This window comes from Neolamprologus brichardi, chromosome 16 (genome assembly GCF_056152115.1).
Source record: "Neolamprologus brichardi isolate AB-2024 chromosome 16, ASM5615211v1, whole genome shotgun sequence".
In the NCBI taxonomy this organism is placed as follows: domain Eukaryota; kingdom Metazoa; phylum Chordata; class Actinopteri; order Cichliformes; family Cichlidae; genus Neolamprologus; species Neolamprologus brichardi.
The window spans coordinates 24,870,861-24,897,133 of NC_142119.1; the positions used below are offsets into that span (position 1 = coordinate 24,870,861).

General features: G+C 39.0%; 2 protein-coding genes across 4 annotated transcripts; one reads left to right on the plus strand and one right to left on the minus strand.

Moving 5' to 3' along the window:
- The first annotated feature begins 2,759 nt into the window (after positions 1-2,759).
- On the plus strand, positions 2,760-17,758 carry tlk1a (tousled-like kinase 1a). Of its 2 annotated transcripts, none has more exons than XM_006788485.3 (22): positions 2,760-3,099; positions 7,821-7,942; positions 8,040-8,111; positions 8,493-8,531; positions 8,980-9,055; positions 9,171-9,214; positions 9,452-9,547; positions 9,640-9,726; positions 9,818-9,910; positions 10,058-10,168; positions 10,269-10,405; positions 10,780-10,968; positions 11,162-11,228; positions 12,417-12,514; positions 13,935-14,016; positions 14,096-14,187; positions 14,285-14,374; positions 14,462-14,631; positions 14,753-14,888; positions 16,279-16,390; positions 16,468-16,575; positions 16,663-17,758. In XM_006788485.3, exons 2-22 carry the CDS (start codon positions 7,826-7,828, stop codon positions 16,831-16,833), a joined length of 2,187 nt encoding a protein of 728 aa, XP_006788548.3. In that variant the 5' UTR covers positions 2,760-3,099; positions 7,821-7,825; the 3' UTR covers positions 16,834-17,758. The 2 variants fall into 2 exon arrangements, with proteins under 2 accessions (XP_006788548.3, XP_087686377.1); XM_087830251.1 differs by having other exon boundaries at positions 2,786-2,822.
- A 219-nt stretch (positions 17,759-17,977) lies between these two features.
- LOC102777926 (Golgi reassembly-stacking protein 2-like) lies at positions 17,978-25,516 on the minus strand. Of its 2 annotated transcripts, none has more exons than XM_006788486.3 (10): positions 25,231-25,516; positions 23,348-23,428; positions 23,070-23,273; positions 22,882-22,968; positions 22,657-22,787; positions 21,455-21,587; positions 21,224-21,353; positions 20,939-21,022; positions 20,685-20,798; positions 17,978-18,688 (listed from the first exon to the last, which is right to left on the minus strand). In XM_006788486.3, the coding sequence occupies exons 1-10, from the start codon at positions 25,486-25,488 to the stop codon at positions 18,480-18,482; spliced, it is 1,431 nt and encodes a 476-aa protein (XP_006788549.3). In that variant the 5' UTR covers positions 25,489-25,516; the 3' UTR covers positions 17,978-18,479. The 2 variants fall into 2 exon arrangements, with proteins under 2 accessions (XP_006788549.3, XP_035762544.2); XM_035906651.2 differs by having other exon boundaries at positions 22,657-22,790.
- Positions 25,517-26,273: the final 757 nt, after the last annotated feature.

Genomic DNA, 26,273 nt, shown 5'->3' on the forward strand with positions numbered 1-26,273 from the left:
CCCTCTTTAACAACATTCCAACATAACATTATAATTGATTGGGGAGATTAAAATTAATGATATATTTTTATGTGGTTCAGCCACAACTCTTCTAAAACCTCAGCCAGTAATAGGTAGGCCAACTTTTGGACCGTCCAGTTGTCTGTATGACTGCCGCAGTATGTACATTACATTTGCACACTATCAGAAAGTGCCAAACAGCCCTGGTGGAGTGAGGAGCTGTAAAGAGAAGCAGAGTGTTCTGTTTATATTCTAAAAATGTTTTAAGCTTGTTTCAAAGATTCTGTACAGCAGCTTTAAATGTTTTCCAAAAGCACACATACACTTCTCAGTGTTTCTCAAACTTTTTACAGTGTGTACCACCTGATAAAATGTTAAGCTCTCCTAAGTACCACTATGAAAGCATGAAACTCATAAATCTTACAACAGAAAATTAGTATTATTAAATTAGTAAAATTAGTATCTGCATACATTGTACACATTGTATACATTCTACCACAGGCAAAGTTGCCTCCATTTTTATAGTTTTTATTAATATTATGTAATAATTTATTTGTAACAATTTATTCTGTTTCGGGAGTGTTTTTTATGTATCTGTATTATATTATACATACACATTAAATGTGAATCTCTGTCCAAAAAATGCACTCAGTTTACTTCTTACTCACTATGAGCATCATTCATTATTCTCACCCAGTTTTAAGGTTAGGATATGTATTTTTTTTTATTCCAATCCATTCTTCTTTAGCAGCATTTAAATAACCTTGATCAGATTTGATGGTTTTGTTACAGACTTTTCAAAAAAGTGTTTTGCTTTTCTTTCACAAATGTGGGATTAAATTGTGTTAAAATGTACAAAACAGTGATGTCATGTTTTGTGACGAGGACCCAGGCACAGAGAGACTTGATGAATTTAAGAATCTTATGATTTAATAAAGAAATTTGCAGACTTACACAGAGATGGTAAAATTATGATGACTGATAATGGAGATGAATACAACAGACGATCAGGACAGGGAGGAACAGGGGTTTAAATGCACCAAAGTGACAGTCAGAGAGAACTCGGGACAACATTTAAGGATGCAGGGACTGACAGAGACAGGTTTATCTTGCCTGGCTGGGCAGCTCTCTGGGTGCTCAGCACCCCCAAAGCTCTGATTCTAGAATCGCCCCTGAGCCACTTCAAGCCACTTTTTGCAAGAGAGAAGCAAATTAGCGGTTGCACTGATGTGTTGCCTGAATATATGCTCAGCCATGTTTATTGATGCTGATTAATCTGCAGATAAGCTGCAAAACTGACTCAACCTCACTGCCATAAAGAACATTTTAGAAAATCATTCCCACTGTTCTAAGAAATACATTGAGCAAATTAGAACTAGTGAATCTTCTCCGATGAGAGATTTAACATCTTCAAGAATTTTAAAGAAGTCCAGTCGCTTTCTTTCCAATCGCCTTAGATTCCTATGACCTGGATGACTCTACACGGATATTCCTGTTATTCTTTATGAAATTGTACAACAGCTCTTGTTTTTGTGACCGGAGAACACATCCGATGCACACGGATATGATTACATGCATATTTCTGTTCCAAACCTCCTTGCTGCTGTTTCTTAAGTGTACAGTGCAGTTATTTGTTATGTCATTTCCACCACTGTTTGCTAGAATTTGCTTTTGCGTGATCTCAGTCTTTTATCTTTTTTCTTTATATTCATTTAATTATCCTATTTCAAATTTTTTGCACTGTTTTACATATTAAAGCCTTCAGTATTGGCCTATGGTACTTTTAATATTGTTTTATTTTTTATATGCTATTTTGATTTTTTTGTTCTTTTGTAACAAAAAAAATCTGGCAAGCTAGCTATCAGCAGTGCTGTGAAGAAGTATTTGTCCCTTCTAATGTCTTAGTTTGCATATTAGTAGTGGTTAAAATTAGCAAGAAAGAAATTGTTTTAAAGAATGTAATCGTTACTAAACTGAAATACTCAAATTTATGATAAAATATATGGAATTTATTTACCAGCAGTGGAGAAAACATGTGAGGGGGAGCTAAGTTAAATTTTCAAGTTATTATCTCAAAATTTCAACTTACTAAGTATCTAAAAGTTTTGCCTTACTTCTGACTAACTGGAAATGTCAAGATACTTTACTCAAAAGTTTGAGATAACTAAAAATGTCAAAATATTAACTCGAGTTTTGAATTACAAGATGATTTTTAATAGCATAAACTAGCTTCCATATCAACCCATTAACCCTTTCAAAAGTAAACTTTTTTTCTTAATTACTATTTCAGAATTTTTAGTTTCCATCATAATTTTGACGGATTAAATTTCTTTTAATTTGATTTCTTGAAACTTTTTTGTTTTGGACGTCAGAATCACAACTTAACCCTTACTCTAATTTATGCCTGAGAGTAGAAAATAAAAATTATTGCATTGTATCTAACTATTAATCTGAGTATTTTTATAATTATTATGTTAACTTTCAACCGTTTTATGTATTTATTTATTTTAATTCTTAATTAAATGAATTAGTTTATTTATTTATTGAAAAGAGATGTTTTGATATGCCATGCTATGACAGTATAATACAAGGAAATCGATTATTTCATTCGTTTAAAAGTCATGTCTCGACCCTTTGAGCATCGTAACCTGTAAAAATAAAACATGGTTGTCATGTTTTTGTATGTTGTCGCTGACGCTGGGGGGGAAATGTTTCGCCCTCGCGATAAGAATTTTGCACACGATGCGTGACGTTTCATAGCCAACCACTTGAAGACGGAGAGGTGGGCCCGGAGCCCGGACTCGCTACTGAGGTGTGAAGAGGTTTGTGTCCTTAAAACACAATAATTAGACATTTTCACCTACTGGCAGTCACCGAGCCCTTCTAAAGTCACACAGGGCACGCCAGTCGGTCAGTTTTTCAGTCAGTGTTAAAGCCTACCCATGTGCGCTGCAGCACCTACACACGAAAAGTAGCTTGATGAGTATCCAAAGTAGTGGAAGTTTGGAGGGGACGCCATCTTTGGTCCCAGCTCTCCACGTCCCCAACACGGACTGTGTTTTCGGCTACATACCACGGCAGTGGTGAAGGTCCAGAAAGGTATCGTGAAACATTTTAAGCCGCACGTCTTTTCTACTTGTTCGTGTTGTTCTTTTTGTGCATATAGAAGGGAAATTCTATTAAAATGACCGAGCAAATCTTGGTGGCGAAATCTGCTCGCTAGCTAACGTTACTGTAACGCGTCAGCTCCAAAGTCCATTGAGCCTGTTTGGCTAGCTACTAGCACCGAAGACACAGGACCGTCTTTCTGTGCCCAGGCCAGTGCAGTAACCTTAAGACTAGTGCAATGGCGATTAAGCTTTGTTTTGAGCAGAAATGTAACTGTTGTAGTCGATGCATCCTCCATAAGGCATGCTGGCTGTTTAAGAGCACACATTAGCCAGGTTACCGATAATCATGTGCAAATGGAGATAATCAAGCAAATTCTAGTAATGCTTAGTGGATTGGCAGCAGACAGTGCAAAGGTGTGCATCGCATCGTTAGCAATCCTTTGTGTGTTAACTAGTGTTTTCCTTCCATCAGTGTCCACATCATCTACATGTGTAAGTGGTGTTGTTTGTCATTTTTACGGTACACAGGGGTCTTGCATCGGCTTTTATCCTGGAAGTATTTGTGGTCTGTAACTAAAGCTAATGCACTGGATGCTTGGTAGCCTTGCTTGACCTTAGCTTTTCACTCTAAGTAATACTCAGTGTTTGTGTAGAGATGACATACAAAACTGAAGGAGAACTTATGGCTGGGCTATGCAGCATGCTAATCATAACGCCATAAAATACATCTGTAGCTGGCACTTAATGTTAATATTGCTTCCTGGACGTTAGTAGTTTTCATTGGCTGTTGTAATGATGGAGGACTTTACCCAGCCTAGGACACTGATGAATCTCCCCACTTCGTGTTGTAAACACAGATTGACATAAATTAGTAACAGCTGACTACATGAGAATGAGACTATAATTTATTTTGTTCATTTTGTTTTCAAGTTTTCAATGAATGGACTCAGACTGAAATGGCCTGTTCATCTAATGTCAGGTTTTGGTTTTTTTTTAGTTTTTTTTTTTAAAACGACTTTCCAAATGTCTGCCATAAACAGGTGGTCAGCTTGTCTGCTGAGCAGCATGGAGTTAAAACACATCCACAGCATGAGCTGTAAGGGTTTAACCGCTAGCTCCCGCAGGGGCTTGAATATAGATAATATTTATGCTCTGAGGCCTTCATGTTTGAAACAAAAGCAAATCCTTGAGAAACAATACGCAGCTCATGTGTATTTATGACGTGAAACTGGCATAAACATTTGGAGAGATGTGGTTATGGATCCGTCTCAGCAAAACCAAGTCATAAAAATGCGAAAGTATTGGTTGATCATCTACAACATTGGACATTTCAGAACTTATGCAGAAATGATAATCATCACTGAACGTAGAAGCCAGTTATTCCCTGCATGTGTTAGATTTTCTAATTAAGCGGTAGTGAGGTGAAAATGGTGCTAATCATTTGAATGAGTTGAAAATGAAGCCGATGTTTTAAGGAGCGTGCAATATTTAGTTACTATATACAGTGTTGCGTAAAATCAAAAGGCTTCTTTTTTTTGCTTATTTTTCCACACGTTTCAAATCACCCAAAAAATGGGTAAAGGTAACCCAATTAAAAACAAAATGCAGTTTTTACATTTTTAAGGGGGAAAAATTATCCAAATCTGCCTGGTTTGTTAATCACAGTTAATTTATTATTTAACTTTGGTTCTTAAAAAGATATGTTTAATTTTGATAGCCACCCATATCTGATTACTACCGACTTTGTTGAATCAAGAAATTGCTTAAAAACAACCTGTCTGACGAAATGAATTAGGCTGAAAGATCTCATCTAAAAGACACTTCAGAACAGGAGAGAAACAAAGTCGTTGACATCTATCAGTATGGAAAGGGTTATAAAACCATTTCTAAGGCTTTGGGACTCCAGCAAACCATGGTCAGAGCCATGAAAACCTGGAACAGTGGTGAACCTTCCCAGAAGTGGCCACCTACCAAAATTACTCCAACTCCGTATCGACTTATCCAGGAGGTCACAAAAGCACCCAGAATAATATCTGAAGAACTGCAGGCCTCACCTGCCTCAGTTAAGGTCAGAGTTTGATTTGATTCAACAACAGGAAAGCGACTGGGCAAATAAGGCATCCATGGGAGAGCTCCAAGGTGAAAATCACTGCTCACCAAAATGAACACAAAGCCTCATCTAATGTTTGTCAAAAATTTATTTGGGCTGCTTCAGGACCTGGATGACTTGGCATAATTGATAGAACTATGCAATCCAGAAAATCCTGAAGGGGAATGTCCAATCATCAGATTGAATGGGTTAAAACAAAACAAACAAATAAAATCAAGGTTTTGGAGTCTAGAGATGGTTTGGCATGACCTTAAACAGGCCGTCAGTGCTAGATTGCAGTTCTTGCTTATTAGGTTTAGTGGACAATTACTTTTTCACACATGGTGAGGGTTTGGATACCTGTTTTATTTTCTCTTTCCCTTAATAAATTAAGTCACTGTTTAAAAACTGCTTGGTACAGATACTTTTCACAGTGCTATTTATAGGGGGGGAAAGCAAATATAGGGGGAAAAAAAGTAAATATTCTCCATAAGGTTATTTTATTTTTTTACTCTTAAATTGATAAAGCTGCCACATGCAGAAAACATGGTTAGCTGTGTTAGGTACGTGACCTGCAGTAAATGATTTCTCGAGCAGAATTTAATTGGGAAATTACAGATCCACAAACATGACAATGTTAGGAAGAATAATGTGCGGGTTGCCTAATTTTTATTTATTTATGTTCTATTTACAAGTTATTTCTCAGTAAAAAAACAAGGTCTATCGGGTGGTTGTGAAGGGTAGTTAGCATTATCAGATTCATGACAGTTTGACCTTTTTTATTAAGTCTTAATCAAGAGGTTAGGGCAAAGTAGTGATTATAATAAGCTAAGCAGATGCATCAGTGTAATCATTGTTATTTTATATCTTGCTTGCAGAGCATAAATATGACAGTATTATGCACGTATTGATCAAATTTCAGTGAGGCAAATACTGATTGTGGCTTACAGTTCCATGGCTTCTGTGGTGCTAGACTTGATGCATAGCACCACAAATACTTCACTAAGTGTAACTATCGATTACAATATAGTGTTAGTAAATGTAAATTAGAAGACTACACTAATAGCAGGTCTCTTTTCAGTTTAAATGTGTTACTGAATACACATAAAGATAGCAAATACATCAGTTAAAAGTTTTCAGATAGAATTTGCCTAAAGCGATCACCGTGGTGGTTATTTAAAAGAGGTAACAGACGCTTCTCTGTGGAGGTGTTGATAGCATGCTGGAAGTAAAAATATCCTAGCCTGGTTAATTTTTAAAAGTAGCTATTGACTTTTCAGAAAATTAAAGTATAACAGCGTGTTGGAGCTGTTTTTGTGAATGACACCAATTGGTAAAGAAGGGATTTTAATTAACGACAGGACACGTGATTCTTTTTACGTTAGACACACTTCTTTTTTTTTTTTTGTGTGTGCTTATCTGGGAAATGGCTTCATGTCAGTATCGTTTGGTGTGCCAGCTGTATTCTGTCTGTTGCAGCCCATTTGTTAAGTTGCTTTGTGTTTGCAGATGTATTGCAAATCATACCATAATTGGAGACAGGGTTTTGGTTTGAGAGGATGTAATAAATTACTTTTTGTTTAGCTGTGTGCGCAAACTGTTATGTGAAGTCCTCAGGGTCTAAATGAAGTGCAGATTCAGTCCTGAGATCATTGAACATTTTATTTTTCATGTGAAACTGTGTGTGGTTTAATTTGTATTTGTTATCTGGGATAATCAGGGCAATCACGTTCGAGTTGTAACTATTTTTTCACTCCATTTAGAGAGAGTTTTTTTTTTCATTTCTGTAGGTTTGTTGTTGCACTGCTGAAATATTTTAAGCAAAAGTACATGTATTTTGGTTTCAGTGGTTTGTAATACATATCCTCCAACAATTCATGTCGCTGAATGCTACAAGGTGACTTTTTATCCTCGATCTTTAGTTCACATTTATAATCCTAGCTGGTATAATTTTAAACATATTCAGTGCGTTCTTGTCTTTCCTACTCTTAAATGGATTTTAAAAATCCTTACCTACTGTACTAAGCTTGGATGCAGTGCCAAACCTCCATAGCCCTTTCAAAATGGTTGTCTCATTAAAGCACAGATTTAGTGAGCAGGCATCTCTGAGTCTGCAGCAACACCAAAGCCCATGGTGCTCCTGCATCATTCCCACAGGAGCGCTGTGAGCAGCATTGCCTAGCATTTGAAACGTTGCCCTTGGATTCTCATGATTTAAAGAAAAGAACAAAACAGAAAATTTCTGAATGTGGCCTCTGCATATGGAGAATATAACATGTTCTTTTGAACATTTTTGTTATTTAAGTATTAGGCTTTTACCTGTAGAGTTGGTGTAACCATAATCACCACTAGCTTATCTCCTCAGTACTTGATGAATAAATATAGCAAAACCTGCCTTGGGGATGCCACTAGGGAGCGGGCAGAAATTTGGTGTCGGCCTACATTCTGATCTAGACTCAAATCCACTCACCTCTCAGAGTTTTAGTCACATTAATCATGACTCTGCTCATAAGCTTACTGCTGCTGTGTCATTTGCCCACTCGAGTGGGCAGTAAATGGGTTCAATTAAGCTGATCGTTGAATAACGGAGACACACTGTGATTTGTTGCTAATCCTCCCAGGCACCATGGAGGAGCTGCACAGCCTGGACCCCCGGAGACAGGAGCTGCTGGAGGCTCGTTTTATGGGCGGAGTCAGCGGCAGCACAGGGGGCAGCACTGGCAGCGCAAGCGGGGGAACCAAAGTGAGTCAGAAATGAGGATGTATCTATTTATTTATTTATTGTTTAAGTGTTTCCTATTGTAGTGTTGACTCAGTTATTAATTGTCTCTTTATTTCAGGGCTTGACCAATAATGAATGTTCAAATCACAGTTTTGGAAGTCTAGGATCTTCAAGTGACAAGGAGTCGGAGGTGAATATCTTTAATCCTATGTGGGAACTACTCTGACCACATTTACACTGTCCAGATTAATCATGCTTGACACAAGTATTTGTGTCCTTTGCACGCTAATCTTAAGCATTCCATTATTATATAACCTTTATTCTGGAAATGATACCAATATTTCCAGTATCAATATTGTTAAATTAAACAATATATTTTTAATGTAGTCTTCAACTGTCATTTACTTGCTTACTGGTGGTTATTTTATACTCTTAATTAATAATTTTTTAAATAAAGATTTTCTTTGATAATGTAGTACACTTGCAATAAATGCTTTTCACTGTTAGTCTGGTCACTTATTATTTCTGGGTAATAAGTTTGGTCTAAAGCTTTTCTTTCTTGTCATTATAGGGGTCTGATGTGAAAAGAGGGAGCTCTCCTGCTTATTCGGTGGGTAATTTATCAGATCTGAAAATGAATATTTTGCATTTAAAGGCTGGAAATTTGTCTGGTCAACACTGGTGTTTGCAGTGATCCCTCTAGGTTCAACATGACCGAAACAATGCTATTTATTTGTATTTTTCAAAAGACCAATATTTATAATGGAAATATTTTTCAGATATTAGGGAAGTACTTTTATTTTTCCAGAACTTGTTGCATTTCTTGACTGTTGTTAACCTGGACTATTGGGGACTTAAAAAAAGGCTGTTACAGCTCCAAACATCTATTGTAATTTTACTCATTCTGTATATAAAGCATGAATATCTATAAATACCCATTGGAAACAAAAAGCTATCACTATATAGAGAATACAGCAGCAGTCTAGATTAAGGTTCAGAGTGTCCGTTGTGCAGTAATCGTACTGTAAAATTATACCAAATTAAATTGAATGTTTCAGACCCCAGAGAAGAAACAGACTGAAACAACTAGAGGCAGAAAAAGGAAACCCGAGATCCAGTCAGAGAGCAGCCAAGGTAAGTGTTGTTCTGTTATACCGGTTATAATTATTTTACTCCTCTTGTTTGTGTTATTCCAATAAAATATGTTTTATAAATCACAACACTCATCCCTGCTTTCTCTTGATTTTAGGAAAATCAACTGTGCGAGGACCCAAAATAAGTGATTATTTCGATGTAAGTTTTGTGTCAGATATTTCATGTATGAAGTATGAACAGTATACTTCATGGCACTATATATGAATATATAATGCCCAGAAAATAATGTGTGCTATATCAGTCTGTTGAAGCTCTTAGGCGTAATCCATTTCCTGTCTGTAACCACATTACAGTGAAATAAAAGGAACCGCTGGCTGTCTGCTGTTACCAGATCTTAGGCAGCGGTGCTACTTATCCTCTCTTTTCATCTTGTAGTTCCAGGGAGGAAATGGGTCCAGTCCTGTGAGAGGTCCCCCACCAGTGATTCGTTCGCCCCAGAATTCACATTCCCACTCGACTCAGGGCACTTCTGTAAGCTGTGATAATAACAAAATAACTCTTTTGTAGCTCACCATAGTGTTGACTTGTTTTTAAATAAAATATCATCACTCTCTGTGTTCCAGGTTAGACAAAATAGTTCATCTCCTACTAGTCTGTCTTTTGGGGACCATATGGCACATCCAAAGCAACTAGCAGTCAAATTTGTTCAGGTGAGGAGGTTGTAACCAAAGCCTTTCTGCATTCACTCTTAAAACATGTTTGATATGACAAGTGTTTAACTCCTTTTGTTTTTCTCTCCAGACTGACCTGACAGTGTTAAAATTGGCTGCCCTCGAAAGCACCAAGAATCTAGACCTTGAGAAGAAGGAGGGCAGGATAGATGACCTGTTAAGGGTAAGGGGAACATCTTACTGTTTTATTGACTGAACTAGTTTAAAAACAAGGTGGATAAAACTTCCCATAATTCAGTTTTATAGTAATTGTGTTTAGTAAAGCATTTTGTTTCTGTCTGCTCATCCAGTGTCATTTTCTGCTTCACAGGCAAACTGTGATCTCAGGAGACAGATAGATGAACAGCAAAAGTTACTTGAGAAATACAAGGAACGCTTGAATAAGTGCATCACCATGAGCAAGAAGTTACTTATAGAAAAGGTAAACAAGTGTTTTTTCTGTGCCCTGCATTATTAAAATTAGGAATGTTTGTGTGGCTGTGAACCTGCATGCTGTATTTTATGTTGTTGTTGTTGTTCAGAGCACCCAGGAGAAGCAGGCCTGTCGGGAGAAGAGCATGCAGGATAGACTACGTTTAGGCCACTTTACTACAGTGAGACATGGGGCCTCATTCACAGAGCAGTGGACAGACGGCTATGCCTTCCAAAACCTTGTCAAGTGAGAAGCTTTTAAATTGTTTATCTCCCATTTATTTATTAAGCTTTGCATATTTTAAGTTTAGCTCTCCACGCACACCTTAAAGCTGCACAGTACATGCACATTTAATTCCCTTGCTACTGAAAAGTTGGGGGTTGTAAGCTCAGCTCCAGGGCTTCATTTCCTAGGACAGCTGCCACGTCACTTCTTAACATTATTCGCTTAAGAGTAGATTTAACCTCATGTTGTCAAAACAGACTTAGTATTTTTAGTATAATTTCAGAGTTTTGCATTGCAGCCTTCATCTGCAGTATTTCCATCGTCAGATTCAAGTTGAAAATTCTAAAATGTAGTTGTACCTCTAAAATTAACAGCTTTAATATGTCCTTCGGCAGGCAGCAGGAGTGGATAAACCAACAGAGAGAAGACATTGAGAGGCAGAGGAAACTTCTTGCCAAGAGGAAACCTCCATCTTCCAACAACTCCCAAACACCAACCACAAACTCTGAGCCAAAGCAACGGAAAACCAAGGCAGTGAATGGAGCAGAAAACGATCCCTTTCTAAAACCCAGCCTACCTCAGCTGTAAGTCCACACCCTTGTGTATGTGTTGTGTAGGATCCTTTTTCCCCCTGTGTTTTGCTTTATTACCTCATCTTTACCAGGAAAGCAGATTTTAACAGCCTGTAGCACAGTATTAACTGAAAGTGTTGAATTTAAGACGCACTGTTAAATTAGGCTCATGTTTTTTTTCTATATGCTTTCTTATCCTTGAAAGGCTGACGTTAGCAGAGTACCATGAACAGGAAGAGATCTTCAAACTGCGACTTGGACATCTGAAAAAGGTTTGTAGAAATATGAAGCCTGGTAAACAGAAATGTGACGTTTTGTTTGATTGTTCAATCAAGTTAATATAGTTCAGAGTGCCTGACAGATAATTGACAAAGTAAAAGAACAAAATAAATATGCAACAGTAAGAAATTTAAACAGACAAAACATTAATGGCCTAAAAGTAGGATGAATCAATTAAAAAAAAAAAAAAAAAAAAAAAAAAAAAGATAAAATATTAATAAAAAATGTAGATTATAATGGAATAAAATGTATGACAAAAGGCAAAAAATAGAAACATTGCAGTGCTGGGTTTTAGGTCCAATGTCTTCCTTTTTGAGTGCTATACACTTAAACGTATGGCCCTTATTGCTTAGTAACACCCCCTTTGGTGAGAGTGGTTACTTTTAATAGCCACCTAAATACTTGTTTGAGGAACTGGTTTCCTTCTTCCTGCAAAAGGGTTCTAGTTTTGTCAGATTTTTGGGCTATCTTGCATTCACTGCTCTTTTTAGGTAGGACTACAGATTTTTGATGAGGTTTAGGCTGGGGATCTGCGTGGGGCCCAGGCATAACTGTTAGCGTGCACCTCTCAATGTGGCCAACTGTACCGAGCCTTCCATGAACATCCAATTTGAGCAGATGTGGCTGTACAGCAGAGGCATAGCCTTCTCCTACTTTTTGGGCTATGGCTGCATATTTTTGGGCTAAAGGTTGACTTGGTATATTCATAAACCTTTGAAATTTGCATCACCTGACCTTTCCCAGTGGTTGTAAACAAGCCTTAGAAATTGCAATGACTAACATCTTTGTAAAAGGGATAAAAAAAAAAAAAATGCTAATGCTATTTAAAATAACAATAAAGAATTGTAACTTTGACTTTTTAAATCTGTTCATCTATTTAGATTTTAGCGTGTGGCCAAACTTTCTGCATTTATCTCTTCCACCTTTTTCCTCAGTTTCCTGATTAAAAATCCTGTTCCATTAGTAAAGATTGTGCAAAGAATATAAGGTCAATATACTCATTGTTTTCATGGAAAAAAAGCTTCACTGAAAAGCCCTAACGGACTCTGCACCAAGTCAGATGTTAATATTTAATTGCGAGCTCGTCATGTGTATGAGTGGGTTTTGATGAACTCTCCTTGTAGTCAGTGCTCTGAAGTTCCTTCTGTGCATTTGTGTGTTTGTGTTTGAATCATTTATAGGAAGAAGCTGAGATCCAGGCAGAGCTCGAGCGTCTGGAGAGAGTGCGCAACCTTCACATTCGGGAACTGAAGAGAATAAATAACGAAGACAGCTCACAGTGAGTCTAAATCACTTTCTTTGACATATGCTGCATTGACATTGGAACACGATGTACAAGCAAGGCTACAGTCCTTGTCTGCAGTCGAATAATAAAGGGTTGGATTGTGTGAAATTAAGCTTTCGTCGTTTTTCAACATTATGTCTTGTCTCCAGTGTGTTGTGAGACCCACAAAATGAGGGGGGGAGGGGGGAAAGCCCATCTCTTTTTGTCTATTCCTTTCTCTGTCACATTCAGTGTGTCTGAACTTGCTGTTCTGATTTATAGACCATTGTGGTGTCAGAATGGGTTAACGCCACCCCCCCACCCCACCCCAGCTGGAAAACAGATTCATCCTCTTGAATTCTGAATGAACAGCTCACAGTCTGCCATTATTTCCCTGCTAGAGCCATGTCTGCTAACTCAGAGATGCATTAGCTATGAGCAAACCGAACAAAATGTCTGTTCTGTGTTTGCTCCTGCAGCCCATAAGTCTTCATGTACTCCAGTATCTGGGGGGAATGAAGACCCAGTGGATTACTTGTATTTGCAATGTCCTTAGAGTAATAGCAAATGTCCTCTTGTTGGCACATCATGCTGCTAAATATGGTTGTCAGTATTACATTAATCTGATTGTATTCACACAGACTACAGCTGTGTTAAAAGTAAAATTAAAAATTATGGGAGCTTTGAGACGATTTGGAAAATTAAATAAGAGGTTGCTTTTTCTGCTTCGGTTTATTGATTACATCAGATTTCTCTCTCCTTATATTGTGCGCTTGCCTGCACTTTATTTTTATATAGCAAGTTCTTCAGTAAAGGGATTATCATGTATTTATTTTTGATTCTTTTGAGAGTGATTGGATTTTGAAATGTGACTGAAATGTTTTCATAAAATCTGCATGTTAACATCTAAACAGTGTTTGAGCAGCTAGAATTTGGACTTTTATAACCAAAACATCTTACTTGTCTTACACAGACGGCCATAGCTAAAATGAGAAGGTGTGAGAAGCAACAGAATTTCTTTGTTTTTTCCCCCCCCCTCATTTATTCATGTCTGTATATCAGCTATAATGCAGTATGCTGCTCCTTTATCTCACTCGGTGAACTCTACTGTAAACCGTTGTGTGCAGCAGTTCATGATTACACCTGTAGTCAGAAAAATGACCTCTTAAAACATTGCAGAAGCTGGGTGAAATTATTTATCTGTGCAGTATTTGGAGCTGAAATTTGACACTTTCAACTGTTATGCGAGACTTGCCGTTAAGTTTTTAATAAGCAGCATAATGTGACTTTTTGCTCGTCTTTGTAGTACTGAACCTAAAATAAATTGATCTAGCAAAGCTAATTTTTTATTAATTTGTGATTCACATATAGGTCCAAATTTTAATTTTACTCCTCCCTCCCTTATTATTATTATTATTTTTTCTCCAATCTAAAGATTTAAAGATCACCCAACGTTGAATGAAAGATACCTGCTCCTGCATCTTCTAGGCAGAGGAGGCTTTAGTGAAGTTTACAAGGTAAGTCATTAAACATGGAAAAATACTCTCAATAAGTGTTGCTGTGCAGGTTTATTCTAACCGTCACTGTGTCGTTCAGGCTTTTGACTTGATTGAACAACGATATGCTGCTGTGAAAATCCACCAACTTAACAAAAACTGGAGAGAAGAAAAAAAAGAGAACTATCACAAGTATGTTAGTCTGTGTGAATATGTTTGTATTATAAGGGAGCACAGCACCTTCCCGCTTTGGTTGCTAATGGTATGATAAATATCATCCTCTCTACAGGCATGCATGTCGAGAGTACAGAATACACAAGGAGTTGGACCATCCCAGGATTGTGAAACTTTATGATTACTTCTCACTGGACACAGACACGTCAGTCACTCTGCACATTTTATAGCATGTGAAAGGTGTCAAAAAAAATGCACTAAGTAATTCTTACTTAATTTATCCGTCCAACAGGTTTTGCACCGTTATGGAGTACTGTGAGGGCAACGACCTGGATTTCTACTTGAAGCAGCATAAATTAATGTCTGAGAAGGAGGCACGGTCCATAGTCATGCAGATTGTAAATGCACTAAAATACCTGAATGAAATCAAACCTCCCATCATCCATTATGACCTTAAACCAGGTAAACACCCCCTTCTGAACAACGGATCAGTCTTAAACAGTTTCCCCCCTGGACTTAATAAAGGATTCTGATTGAGCGTGATTACTGCTGCAGTTCTGACCTAATGTGTTTTGATTTGAAGGTAATATCTTGTTGGTGGATGGCACAGCCTGTGGGGAAATTAAAATCACTGACTTTGGTCTTTCCAAAATTATGGATGATGACAACTACGGCGTAGATGGGATGGACCTGACATCACAGGGTGCAGGAACCTACTGGTGAGAAGAAATGCTCCTAAATCACATTCAGACATTTAAAATTGTCTTTAAATGTTGATTGATGATTACCTAAAAGTAGCAGTAACATATCATAGGCGTACTTCTTTATAAACAAAGATCCCGTATTTAGTTTTGTGCTCTTGTGAAAGTGTCAAAAGCTGTTTGTGAAGTAGACACTTTGAGTGTTTAGCATCGTTACAGTCCTGAAACACCTTAAATGTCGATGATGGTCCTGGTGGAACCAAGTTTAAAAGCGCGTTAAGTGCTTTTATATAATAATGTGAAAATCTTTTAAAGGGTTTCTTTGGAAAATGACTTCTTTTTACTCATTTTCAGTTCTCTCCTTGTAACTCACACTTTTAGAGGAATACTTTTGTGTCAGCTTCTTGATACCAGTCATTGAATCGTTCAAGCATAAAGGCATTAACTCCTGGGATAAATTTTGAATTCGGTGTCTTTCAGTGGCAGTGTTGTGTCAACGTATTAAGAGATAATTCTGTTGGCTATTAACAAAGAGAATAGAGCTATATTTTAGCTGCAGCTGAAAACTTGGCATATTTTGACATGCTGTGTAGAGCATCCTTTGAGGAAACTGGACAAAAAGGCTACAGGTTAGCCAGTGTACCCTGACTGCTGTTAGGCATCAGGATGAAATCCTTGCACCCAGTGTCAGACTGTATGCTTGCGCAATGGGTCCTGGGCTCTTCCTGGTGCGTGACAATGACCGGCCTCATGTGGCGAGAGTATGCAGCCAGTTCCTGGAAAATGAAGGAACCGATACCACTGGCTGGTTTTCACGCTCGCCAGACCTAAATCTAATAGAACACCTCTAGGACATTATGTTTCCATCCATCCAACACCACCAGGTTTCATCTCATACTGTCCAGGAGCTCAGGGATGCCCTGGTCCAGATCTGGGAGGATAATTCCCCAGGATAGCATCCCATTAGGAGCATCCCCCGACTTTGCCAGACATGCATACAAGCACATAGGGCCATACAAACTACGGAGTGTCATTTTGAGTTGTGATGTGTGATGAAATTTTGGACTAGCCTGCTGCATCAGTTTTTCACTTTGATTTTGGGCTGTCTTTGAATTCTCTGTATTGTTAATAATTTTCATTTCCATCAAAGGATGTTGCGTCCTTTTGTTCCTAACGTATTACCCAGTCCATATCAGTATAGATACCTGGCATGATTTATTTATTTCAGCAAGGTATAATGGAAAGAAAAAAGTAGCATAAAATAGGCATCCATTTGTAGTAACAGTACTATTACTACTACTATTTGTAGTTGTAGTAATCTATAAGTAACTTAAAATTGTAAAAACGGTACTGACCATAAATGTGTGTGCCAACCTTGTCCTTTGATTTATGTATATTGTGACATCAGGTACTTGCCTCCTGAGTGTTTTGTGGTTGGTAAAGAACCTCCAAAGATCTCCAACAAGGTGGATGTGTGGTCTGTGGGTGTCATCTTTTTCCAGTGTCTGTATGGAAGGAAGGTAAGGACGATAGCTGGTCTTCTAGCAGTGTTTATGTTAATTCATGCCTGATGACAAAGCTCTGTCCTTCTTTCCAGCCTTTTGGCCACAATCAGTCACAACAAGATATCCTGCAGGAGAACACCATACTCAAAGCTACCGACATTCAGTTCCCTGTGAAGCCAGTTTCCAGTAACGAAGCAAAGGTAGCAGAACTTGCACACGGTTGCTGTCTTTTAAATATCGTCACGCATTATGACTTGTTAATTTTGAATACATTCTTCAACTTTCAGGCTTTCATACGGCGGTGCCTGGCATACAGGAAGGAGGACCGGATCGACGTTCACCAGCTGGGAAGTGACCCCTACTTGCTCCCTCACATCCGGAGATCAAGCTCCTCTGGAAATCTGCAAATGAGTGCTGCGGTCTCAAGTCCAGCCTCCTCCAGCAACATCTCATATTGACAATTTTGAATTGTGACAAAAAAACAAAAACACACATAAAAATTTAAAACTTGATGACTGAAGTTGCACCTGCAGAGCTCTTCAGGGGCTTGGGCTCGTAAGAGGAGGAACAGCCAGCGATGGAAGGAACGGGCTCAGGTGGGGGGCATCACCTGGCCTCCTCTGACCTGTGCCAGGCTTCTACTTGTTTACCAGGGCTTGATCAGTTGGAGGGACAGTAAAGGGACGGGTAAAGGACATGGGTAAATGGATCTCGTTGAAGGTCTAACAAAAAAAAAAAGCACTGAAACTGACTACATACCTTGAAGAAAATGTGACTGGACATTCGGTTCAGATCTTGCTGATGGACACAGCCTTAAAGGGCCGAAGGGAGACTTTGGCAGGTCACCATTTAGATTAAATAATGTGGTCCTGCCAGGGTGCAAATGATTCAGCTGCTAGAAGTTAATTTACTGTGAGGAGAAGACAGTCATTGTTAAGTAGAACTACAAAGATTTCACCATTGATTTGGGTAATTGTTTTTGTTTTTCCACAAATGTTAGGCTTTAATTTGAGTTACTTAGCCATGAGAATGTAATGTGTAGCATACAAGTGGCAACTAGTGTCATGTAGATTGGGGCAGAATACTTACGTTTAATGCACAAAATAACCAAATGTAGAAAAAATTAAATTGTATAAAGAAAACCCTATGCAGGAATGTTAACAGATAAATTGGAAACTGTATATGCTGTACAGGTGAATTTTCAAATTTTGAGCTGCAGCAGTAATGTGTACAAAGAGTTCAAATTTTTCCCAATTTAAGAGTAGTTTCCTGGAGTGGTTTCATTTTGCTGCTTTGTTGCTCTTACTTTTCAAGGGCTTTATGTTCCACTTCGGGTACAAATTGTACAGTTCTGCTAAGAGTGAATAAATACCAGGAAACTTCTTTTTTTCCTCCCCATTGATCTTAGTGCACATAATCCACTCTTATTGCATCTATAAAAAGATAATTTAGTGCTTATTCACTGTAAATTTTCAGGTGTGCTCTACCTACCATTATGTCTGTGATTATACTGACACCCTCTGGCTATGTTTAGTATTACATAGAAGCCATACTAGGATGCAGATAAGATTCACAACAGATGAGAAAAACCAGAGGCTAACATTGAGAAAATACATGAGTTTAATCAAGGTAACAATATTTCACTTTACAAATAATTTCATACAATACAAGAAAACAATGTCTGCAACGCTGCAGCCAGCAAGCCTTGTTTTCTAATGGAAGATCCCCAGTAGTATAAGTTGAGCCCTCCCGTTAAGTAGTGTAATCCTTGAAGATGCTGATTTGCACAATTTGAATAACCCATGTTCCATATTTTAAAAAGAATTTAAGTGTCCTCTGTCAAGGAACTTACTCCCCAAAATGCTCTCAAATTTCCTTTAACTGCCTTCAGACGCAGGGCTTTTCTTCTGACACACCATTTCCAGGACAAACTGGATGTCCTGCATTTAATACCAGTTCCATTCTTGCAGCTGAGCTCGCACAACAATCCTGATGGTCTGTTTGCATGTGTAATTTGTCAGCCGAGTGCTGGGGTGAATGGGCAGATTACACTGTGTAAAGACTCTATAGAGAGCATGCCAACATCTTCAATTTTTGCTTTCTGTTAAGATGAGTCTGCAGACATTGTAATATTTATTGATCCAGAGGTGGTCACTGATGGGGAGTTGGGGGTTTTGGCATGAAAACTGTTCATTAGGATAGTGGAAGCAGGAGAAGTACTGGCAAAGACTGGGGGTGAAACAAAGTTGGATAGGGGAGGAGTTGCACTGGGGGCTACACCTGGCAGGTTAATTGCTGAAAGAGGTGGAAGACCTGCAGAAGATGACACAAAACCCTGCAGTTAGCAAAATTGTAATTTTACTTTAACAACATTAGCTCTTGGACACTACACTTTTACTTTTCCTGCCTGGAGACGACACTCAGTATTAAAGAAAAGGCTGACACGGTGTTTGCTTCCATTTCAACCAATCCTGGAAAGATGCCTTTGTAAAGCACTTTCAAAGAGGTGTGAGTCAGAATCCAGTTTCTGTGCAACTATGTATTCAAATATTAAAGGTAAGTTACTCTAAATATAAACACTAAGCAAATTGGACATGATTTAAAATGATCAACTTGGTAATTGGTTTAACCCTTTCACCCTTGGATGCCTACGAGGGGTAACCCTTTTCTGAACAGAACACTTTCGGTCATTTCAGGTTTGCTTCCAAAAAGAAATTTCTTGGTGTGCATCAGAAGTTAGTGAGGGTGATTTCTGCCTTGGTTGTCAAACCACATCTTAATGGATATATAATGTGGTGTCAACTCATCATTAAGGATACAGGGTGGTTATCAGATGTCGTCTTTATGATAAGTGGATTGATTCTCAATAAATCTTGAGAATAACTTTGAGTTCGGTATCTTGTCCAAGGATACTATGGCTTACAGATCGAGCCACCAACCTTCAGATTAGTTGATGATCTGCTACACTGATCTACAACTATCCCTTTTATAGGGTAAAAGAGTTAAAGGTCCTTTAGACTGCAGTTGCAAACATGTGGATGAGAGGAAAATTAAAGGAAATGTTTGACCCTTCCAGTTATGGATTCTAGTATGCCAGACAATTAAAAAGATTGATCACGATGGTAGTAGACTCCTCTATGATGACATTATCCCATCTACATGGCTCAAGGGTTCAATAACATGCTTATGGAAATGAGCATTTCAAACTAATTGGACACCTCGGGGAGATTTTTAATTGACTTTAGTTCTCTCTATCATGAGTCCCAAATGAGGGAATATCTTTTGGAAGAATTGTATTCTAAAGACTTTAAACATTCAATGCAAAGACTAGTTGAAGCCTTTCTAGGAGGATGTCTTATACCCACACTATACTCAGTTTTACTTTTGTCATCTGTTGAGTCTCAAGAACATTTTGGCTAGTTCAAAACAGTTTACACAGGGGTCAGAGGTGAAGCCGGTTGTCTGCCAATTAGATGTTTGGTGGCTCGATCTCTGGCTCTTCCAGTCCACTTGTCAGTTTATCCTTGGGCAAGATACTGAATCCAGACTTGACCCTGATGCTGTGTTTGAATGTTATAACCATGTAGACATAGATAACCCACATTTACTAACCAATTAATCAGAGGATCCAGTAAAATGACATAATACACTAGTCAACATGACACATCTGAAGTATTTAAATAAAGCCTAGAGGAAAAATATGAATGGACACAAACAATGGAGGCAAAAATAGAAATGTTTACAGAGCTGTAAAAGAAGAAAACCTGTTTGTTTGTTTTTTTAATACTTTTTTTCCCCTCTTCCAACCGTTAGAATTTACCAGGTTGAACTGTTGGATACATCTTTGCACAATGTCTCTGTCACTTAACTGTGTTATGAAAAGATCATGTCAAGACTAGTAATGGGAGGAGTGATGTTAATAAGTCAAACCTGTTCCAGAATTTTCAAGGATACTTAAAAGTCAGTCAATCTAAATCCTATAGCCAAGTTTCACTAAGTCGCTGCTATCTCAATATTAAAAATAAACCCTTAAACATTTGTTTCTATAAACAAATGTTGGCAACACCAAAAACAGCGAGCCTGCCATCACACTTTTAAAAGCTAAAATGTTACTAAGCTGGGCGTGTTCCATCAAAGTCACTCAGTAGTAATAAACTGTATTTAGCTGGACTATTCTCACCTGCCTGTGGTCGTTACACTGTACGTCTTTACAATATATTACTAATATGCATTGGATAGTAAGAAAGCAAAATATCAGCGTTAGCCTTTACATCTGAACCTAAGCATGCTTGACAGAACACATTTATACCTGTGGGCTGTATTCCAACTCCCGGTGGCAATACATGACTCACATCTGGCAATGAGACATTTAGGTTTGGTAGATTAGGAAAAGGTGAAAGACCTCCAGGTAGGGGCATTACGCCTATGCAACAAAAAGAAAAGGGAGAAAAAAAATAGACAGGTGTAGCAGACTCGCATCATGGATCATAAAGTATGAATTTTACAGACTGTACTTGGCACAAAAACTGGGGAGCTATGAACACCCAATGTAATTTAACCAACCTGGTAGCGTTGGAGCAGGACTGACAGACAGTGGAACAGTTTGTGAGAGGGGTACTTGGTTGTGCAGCGGGACAGCAGGAACTCCTGAAATTATATAATCATATGTTTTATTACATGAGAAAGCGACAACAAGGAGGAGATATTATAGATTTCTAAATACCTTTAACTCTTGTTGTTCTGTTATTCCACTTAGGTTTCATTTGAACTACTAATTAATTTCAGTGAGATTTCATCCTCAGATCAGCTCAAATTGTAAATGCTAAAGAGTCAGAGAGCACAGTGTACCTGTATGACTGCTCAGGACCGATGTTGGGTTTGAGCTGACGGACAAGCTAGCGAGACCTTGCTCCAATCCCGTCGAAGCAGAAGACGACACAGCAATTGGAACAGTTGGAACGACGGCAGAGAGGTGGACCTGGACTCAGTGTTTTGTACATTTTAAAAAAAAAGCTGGAAGCCAGACAGCATCAAAATGATATTTACTTCTGGATGCAGTTATTAAAGATGCCAACTTACCTCTGTGAAGCCATCTTTTGGTGAAGGAGGTGGTTTGTAATGAGTCTGTACTGGTAAACTCATCTTCTTACCCTCAGCAAATGGCAGGGTAGGTATCCTGTGCAGGTAACCGTAGCCAATCCCACAGCCTAGACTGCATGGCAGAAATAGAGCAATACTGTGAAGGGGCAGCATCAGAAACATTGTAAAAGAAAAACCTGACACTCAAATTACAGTATTTTCAACAATCAAACCCACTGAAACTCAGGGACCATAAAAGTGATGACAAGATACACCTAAACGTAGGGGTATCTTTTTTCTTGATGGCATGATTCATAACTTTCTAACTTTCTTTGTAGCAGAAGTATACACCATCACTTTCTTAGCACTGGGTTGAACCTACTTCTGCCTTCATAATTGCCTTAAATCTTCATGGCACAGATTCAAAAAAAGTGCTGAAAACATTCCTCAGACACTCTGCTCCATATTAACATGATAGCACCAAACAGTTGCTGTAGATTTGCTGCATAACCATGATGAGAATCTCCTGTTCCACCACCTTGGATTGAGCTCTGAAACTCTGGAGGTCATTTAAGTGCGGGGAACTCATTGTCATGTTCAAGAAACCAGTTTAAGATGATGTGAGCTTTGTTACGTGTCACAGAGGATGGGTAAACTTACAGGGATGGATGTGGTCAACAACGACAGGCCATAGCATTAACGAGAAAAAAAAAAAAAGGTTCGTTGGTACTTAAAGTGTGCCAAACGGCAGGATGAATCCATGCTTTTGTGTTGTTTACACCAAGTTTTGACCCTACCATCTGAATGTTGCCGCAGATGTTTTTCAAATCATGTAGTGTCTAATGTCTAAAGAGTTTCCTGTTCTTAGCTTATTTGAGTTATTGATGCCTTGCTATCAGCTTGAAGCAGGCTGACCAATCACCTCTGACATCAACAGCAGTTTCAGAAATACTCATTAGTCCATCTGGCACCAACAACCACACCAACAAAGGCAGCATATGGCTTTGCATTCAGCACTTATATATCAAACACAGTTTTTAAATCCAGAAATGAAAAGAAAAACATAGCCTAGAACAAATTCTGCATTTAAATAAACTAGCAGGATTGACTGTAAACTCCCCTCTTACGTAATATCAAGAAAGCTCACAGATTTTAACCAGCAACAGAAACTGGGTGGATCATTTTTTTAGTGACTGTCATACCTGCCTTCTCCACCCCAGTCAGAGTTTGGGGTGATGACCACCTCGCGGCAGTTGTCTGCGTCTGTGTTGTAAACGTAGAGCTTTAGCTCCTTCCCTTCATGTGTTTCAATGAGGGAAAACAGATCTTCGCTCTGCTTAAAAACCACAAAAATACACATCAGGTTAACTTGTTCCTGGTTTAATTCCTGCATTAAAAAAATAAAAAATAAAATCTTAAGCAGGCACCTCAGTCATGGCGGTGTCCACTCCTATAATGTAGTCTGCATGCGGCCTCAAACCTGCCAGGGATGCAGGAGAATTCGGCTCCACTTCCTGAACTCAAAAACATGCAGCTATCAACACATGAGATCACAGAAATAAATATGAACCCCCCCCCCAAAAAAAAGCAGCCTCAGACAGAACCTAACACTCACCAAGACATGCCAAACATTTTCATTGGCTCCCTCGAAGCTGCAGAAGCGAATGCTGACTCCCAGAAGCCCCTGGCCACCCCACATGTTGCTGGGCGTGACCGTCGTCTCCCGCACTGCCAGCGTCTTGCTGCTATACAACAACATCTTGACGGGCTTCTCCACGTTCATCTTCAGCAGCTCTTTCAGGGTGTCATTGTCCCTGTTCTGTAAAGAAACCAGTATATTCAAATGATTCCTAGGAATATCCGTGACTAACACTGACCTAACCGGAAACTCACCAGCCGAGTGTCGCAGATTGAGATGATAAAATCAAAGAATGGCTCCAGTCCTGCCCGGCGACCGGGAGAATTCTCTTGCACCTACAGATTAGAAGCCGGTCAGAAGGTTTTCAAGTAAAGCAAGTTAATGCCAGTCTTTTAAATATCTGCACACAGGATAAAATTACTGCAAGTGTGTCTAAACTGAAAATTCTAAATATTTGGCTTTAAAAATAAATAAATAAATCCATGATGAGCGAGAGCTGGGTCTGAGACACCGACAGACACTGCACACCAATCACAAGGTAGCACCAAAGAAAACTTTGCTTTATCATCTATTTTACACTAAATGGGCAGACATTACATAAAGCACATTATGCTGTATTCAATAAGACTTTAAACTAGTGGTTGAGACCAAAAACTCAGCAGTAAATGGTCACAGAGCACAGAAACAAAAAGACAGCCAACAGGATTTGTCACAAAGGACGAGCAGCATTCAATGAAAACCTGTACATGTCTGTTTTGGCACACACTCCTGTGTAGTTTAACATTCCTCTCACTGGTTTAAGACTAGTGTGTCAAGTGAGGTTTCCAAGAAGACTCATTAGTCTCCTTCTTGGAAACTAGCCTTAAACTGGTTATTTTACTCCTTCTCACGTACAAAGTCTTGAATATTCAGGGAATATTGTCTTTTAAGGACCTCATATTACCATAATAACCTAACAGAGCACTTCACTCTCAGATGGCAGGGTTACTTCTGATACCAAAAGTTTCCAAAGTAGAACAGGAGGCCGAGCCTTCAGGTATCAGGCCGCTCTCTTTCTTTTCACGGTTTAGATTTAGGAGACAGGCATCCTCTCTACATTTAACATTAGCTTCAAACTGGCCTTTTTTGATAAAATCACCAAAACCATCCCTTTGCTATGCCGCTATAGGCTCAGGGCTGGTGTGGGACTGCCTGTGATGCATTATTTCTTATCTCCACTCCCCAGGTGTTTATTTTCCTTCCTCCCTTTCTTAGTATCCTTCCCACCATCATCTAGGGTACCTAGAGCTGATCACCTGATTGTTGGGGCAAGTGTTTTTATGAGTTGTTGTCGTCTCATTGCAACTTTGTGTCCCTGAATTGTATTTAAAGTATCTTTTTAAGAATTTTTAAAGGCTTTTATAAAACAAACCGAGCTAATGACCCACTGTGAATGAATTATGTTCAAAGTGATCCTTTTTTCTTAATGATCCTTGATCAATGGGTCTTTAGATTGGACACAGATAATGGTCTTTGAAGTACAAAATGCAAACATTTAGCATTTTACTTTTAGTGTGGCCCATTTTCCCTGCGTGTGATCTGGTGATGAAACCTCTTTAAAAGCTTGGACTGACTGGTGGAGTATAACGTTTTCAAATGAAAACAGCCACACACACCCATTTCCATAAATCACGTATAGCAGCCACACCGGTTATTCTGGCATCATTCAGTCTGCTGGGGAGTGAGGGGACATCTGCTGATTGTCTCACAAACTGCACGTCTGAATGATAATTAACCGTGTCCAGTTTCTAATATGGATATATATCATTTAAACAGTGCAGACTGAGAGGCTATTAGCAGGCTCACACATCAGAGGTTGGTGCTACAGAGTGGGCGTAGCAGGAGCTTCCATTCAAAGGCGGTGACAGCTAGCCGTTTACAATAAAGACAACGAGCTATGTGAAGAGACTTCTGGGTGTGTCCGAGTCCTCCTCGGGGTCTGTGTCAAACACAAGCCTCTACTAGCATCAGCATTTAGCCAGTAGTAGAGGTCGCTTCCTCTAAAGGAAAAATAACCCTTCTATCCTAGCGTTAGCTGCTCCTCCGCGGGCTAACAGGAGGTCACAGTCCGTACGTCCACATTAAAATGTTCTCTTACCCTGAGGACATGGTATCCCTCTTTGCCTCCACCTGGTATCTCGACGCTCGGAGAGCCCCCCATGCTTCCCTGAGTGCGACAGTCAGGGTGGGACTGACACCTGTGCTGGTTAGTTAGGTGATTAGTTAGCAGGCGGCTCGGATCATGCCGTGTTTCCTGTGGCTTTGGTTTCCCAGGACTTCCGCTCATGAGGACGATGATAGTGAAGAGGAGGAGGAGCGGGAGGTGCATCCCTCTGTGGTAGCAGGGTTTCATCATCTGCGTCTTTTGAGGTCTGATTATTTGTAAAGTAATAAGATTATGGGCGGAGAGGCTTTAAACGTTAAATCTGGGTGCTTCAGGGCAGGGGGACCTAATGAGGACGATATTTTCGTGTGATTTCAAATAAGATGTTTCCTGCCTGTGAGCTTTTATATTTGTTGGTCTTCATTATTTTTAGCATAATATTAAATATTCTTAAATAACCGTGTTTATTAAGGGCGCAAAACCCAGGGGCAAGTAGTCTGAATCCATGGTGGTTATAAAATATAAATCATGACATATGCGATGCATTGTGGGAGAGCAGGTTAAGCACATGAAGGGAGAAAAGTCTCCCAGCAGATATATACTTTTAACTTAATCTAGCCACTTTCTTGTGAGGCAAGTCAAACAAGAGAAGCCCAGGTCATGTCTCAACATGAGCAGTGTGACTGGTAACATCTCCATGAGCCAGCTGGTTGTGAAAACAAGGGATTCTGCTCTGTGTGCACAGTTGAAAGTCTGAAACAGCCTCTTCCACCTCCAGATCACGTAGTCTACCTCACCAGCAGGACGACTCATGACTCAAAATGTCCTCTTTCTCACTGACATTTTCAGATTAGGAAACCAGACAGTGTGGAGAACAGGAAAGACTGAAATAAGAGAGGACGTCACACCCAGTTTCAAGCTTGTCACGTGCAGTGTGTTTGCTTAATTGTTTTTAGTGATAGTTTCATTTATTTAAAATCATTTGAATCTCTTAGGTTGTCATTTTCAAATCATGTCTGGTGTCGGTTTTTGCACTT

Bases quoted from the DNA above. Each gene is read 5' to 3' on its own strand.
- LOC102777926 (XM_035906651.2), bottom strand. From the start codon at position 25,488: ATGATGAAACCCTGCTACCACAGAGGGATGCACCTCCCGCTCCTCCTC. The intron at 23,429-25,230 runs GTAAGAGAACAT...TCTAATCTGTAG, and splicing joins AGGGATACCATGTCCTCAGG to GTGCAAGAGAATTCTCCCGG. The intron at 21,023-21,223 runs GTACACTGTGCT...ATATAATTTCAG, and splicing joins GGTCCTGAGCAGTCATACAG to GAGTTCCTGCTGTCCCGCTG.
- tlk1a (XM_006788485.3), top strand. From the start codon at position 7,826: ATGGAGGAGCTGCACAGCCTGGACCCCCGGAGACAGGAGCTGCTGGAG. The intron at 9,548-9,639 runs GTAAGCTGTGAT...TCTGTGTTCCAG, and splicing joins ACTCGACTCAGGGCACTTCT to GTTAGACAAAATAGTTCATC. The intron at 14,017-14,095 runs GTAAGTCATTAA...TGTGTCGTTCAG, and splicing joins GCTTTAGTGAAGTTTACAAG to GCTTTTGACTTGATTGAACA.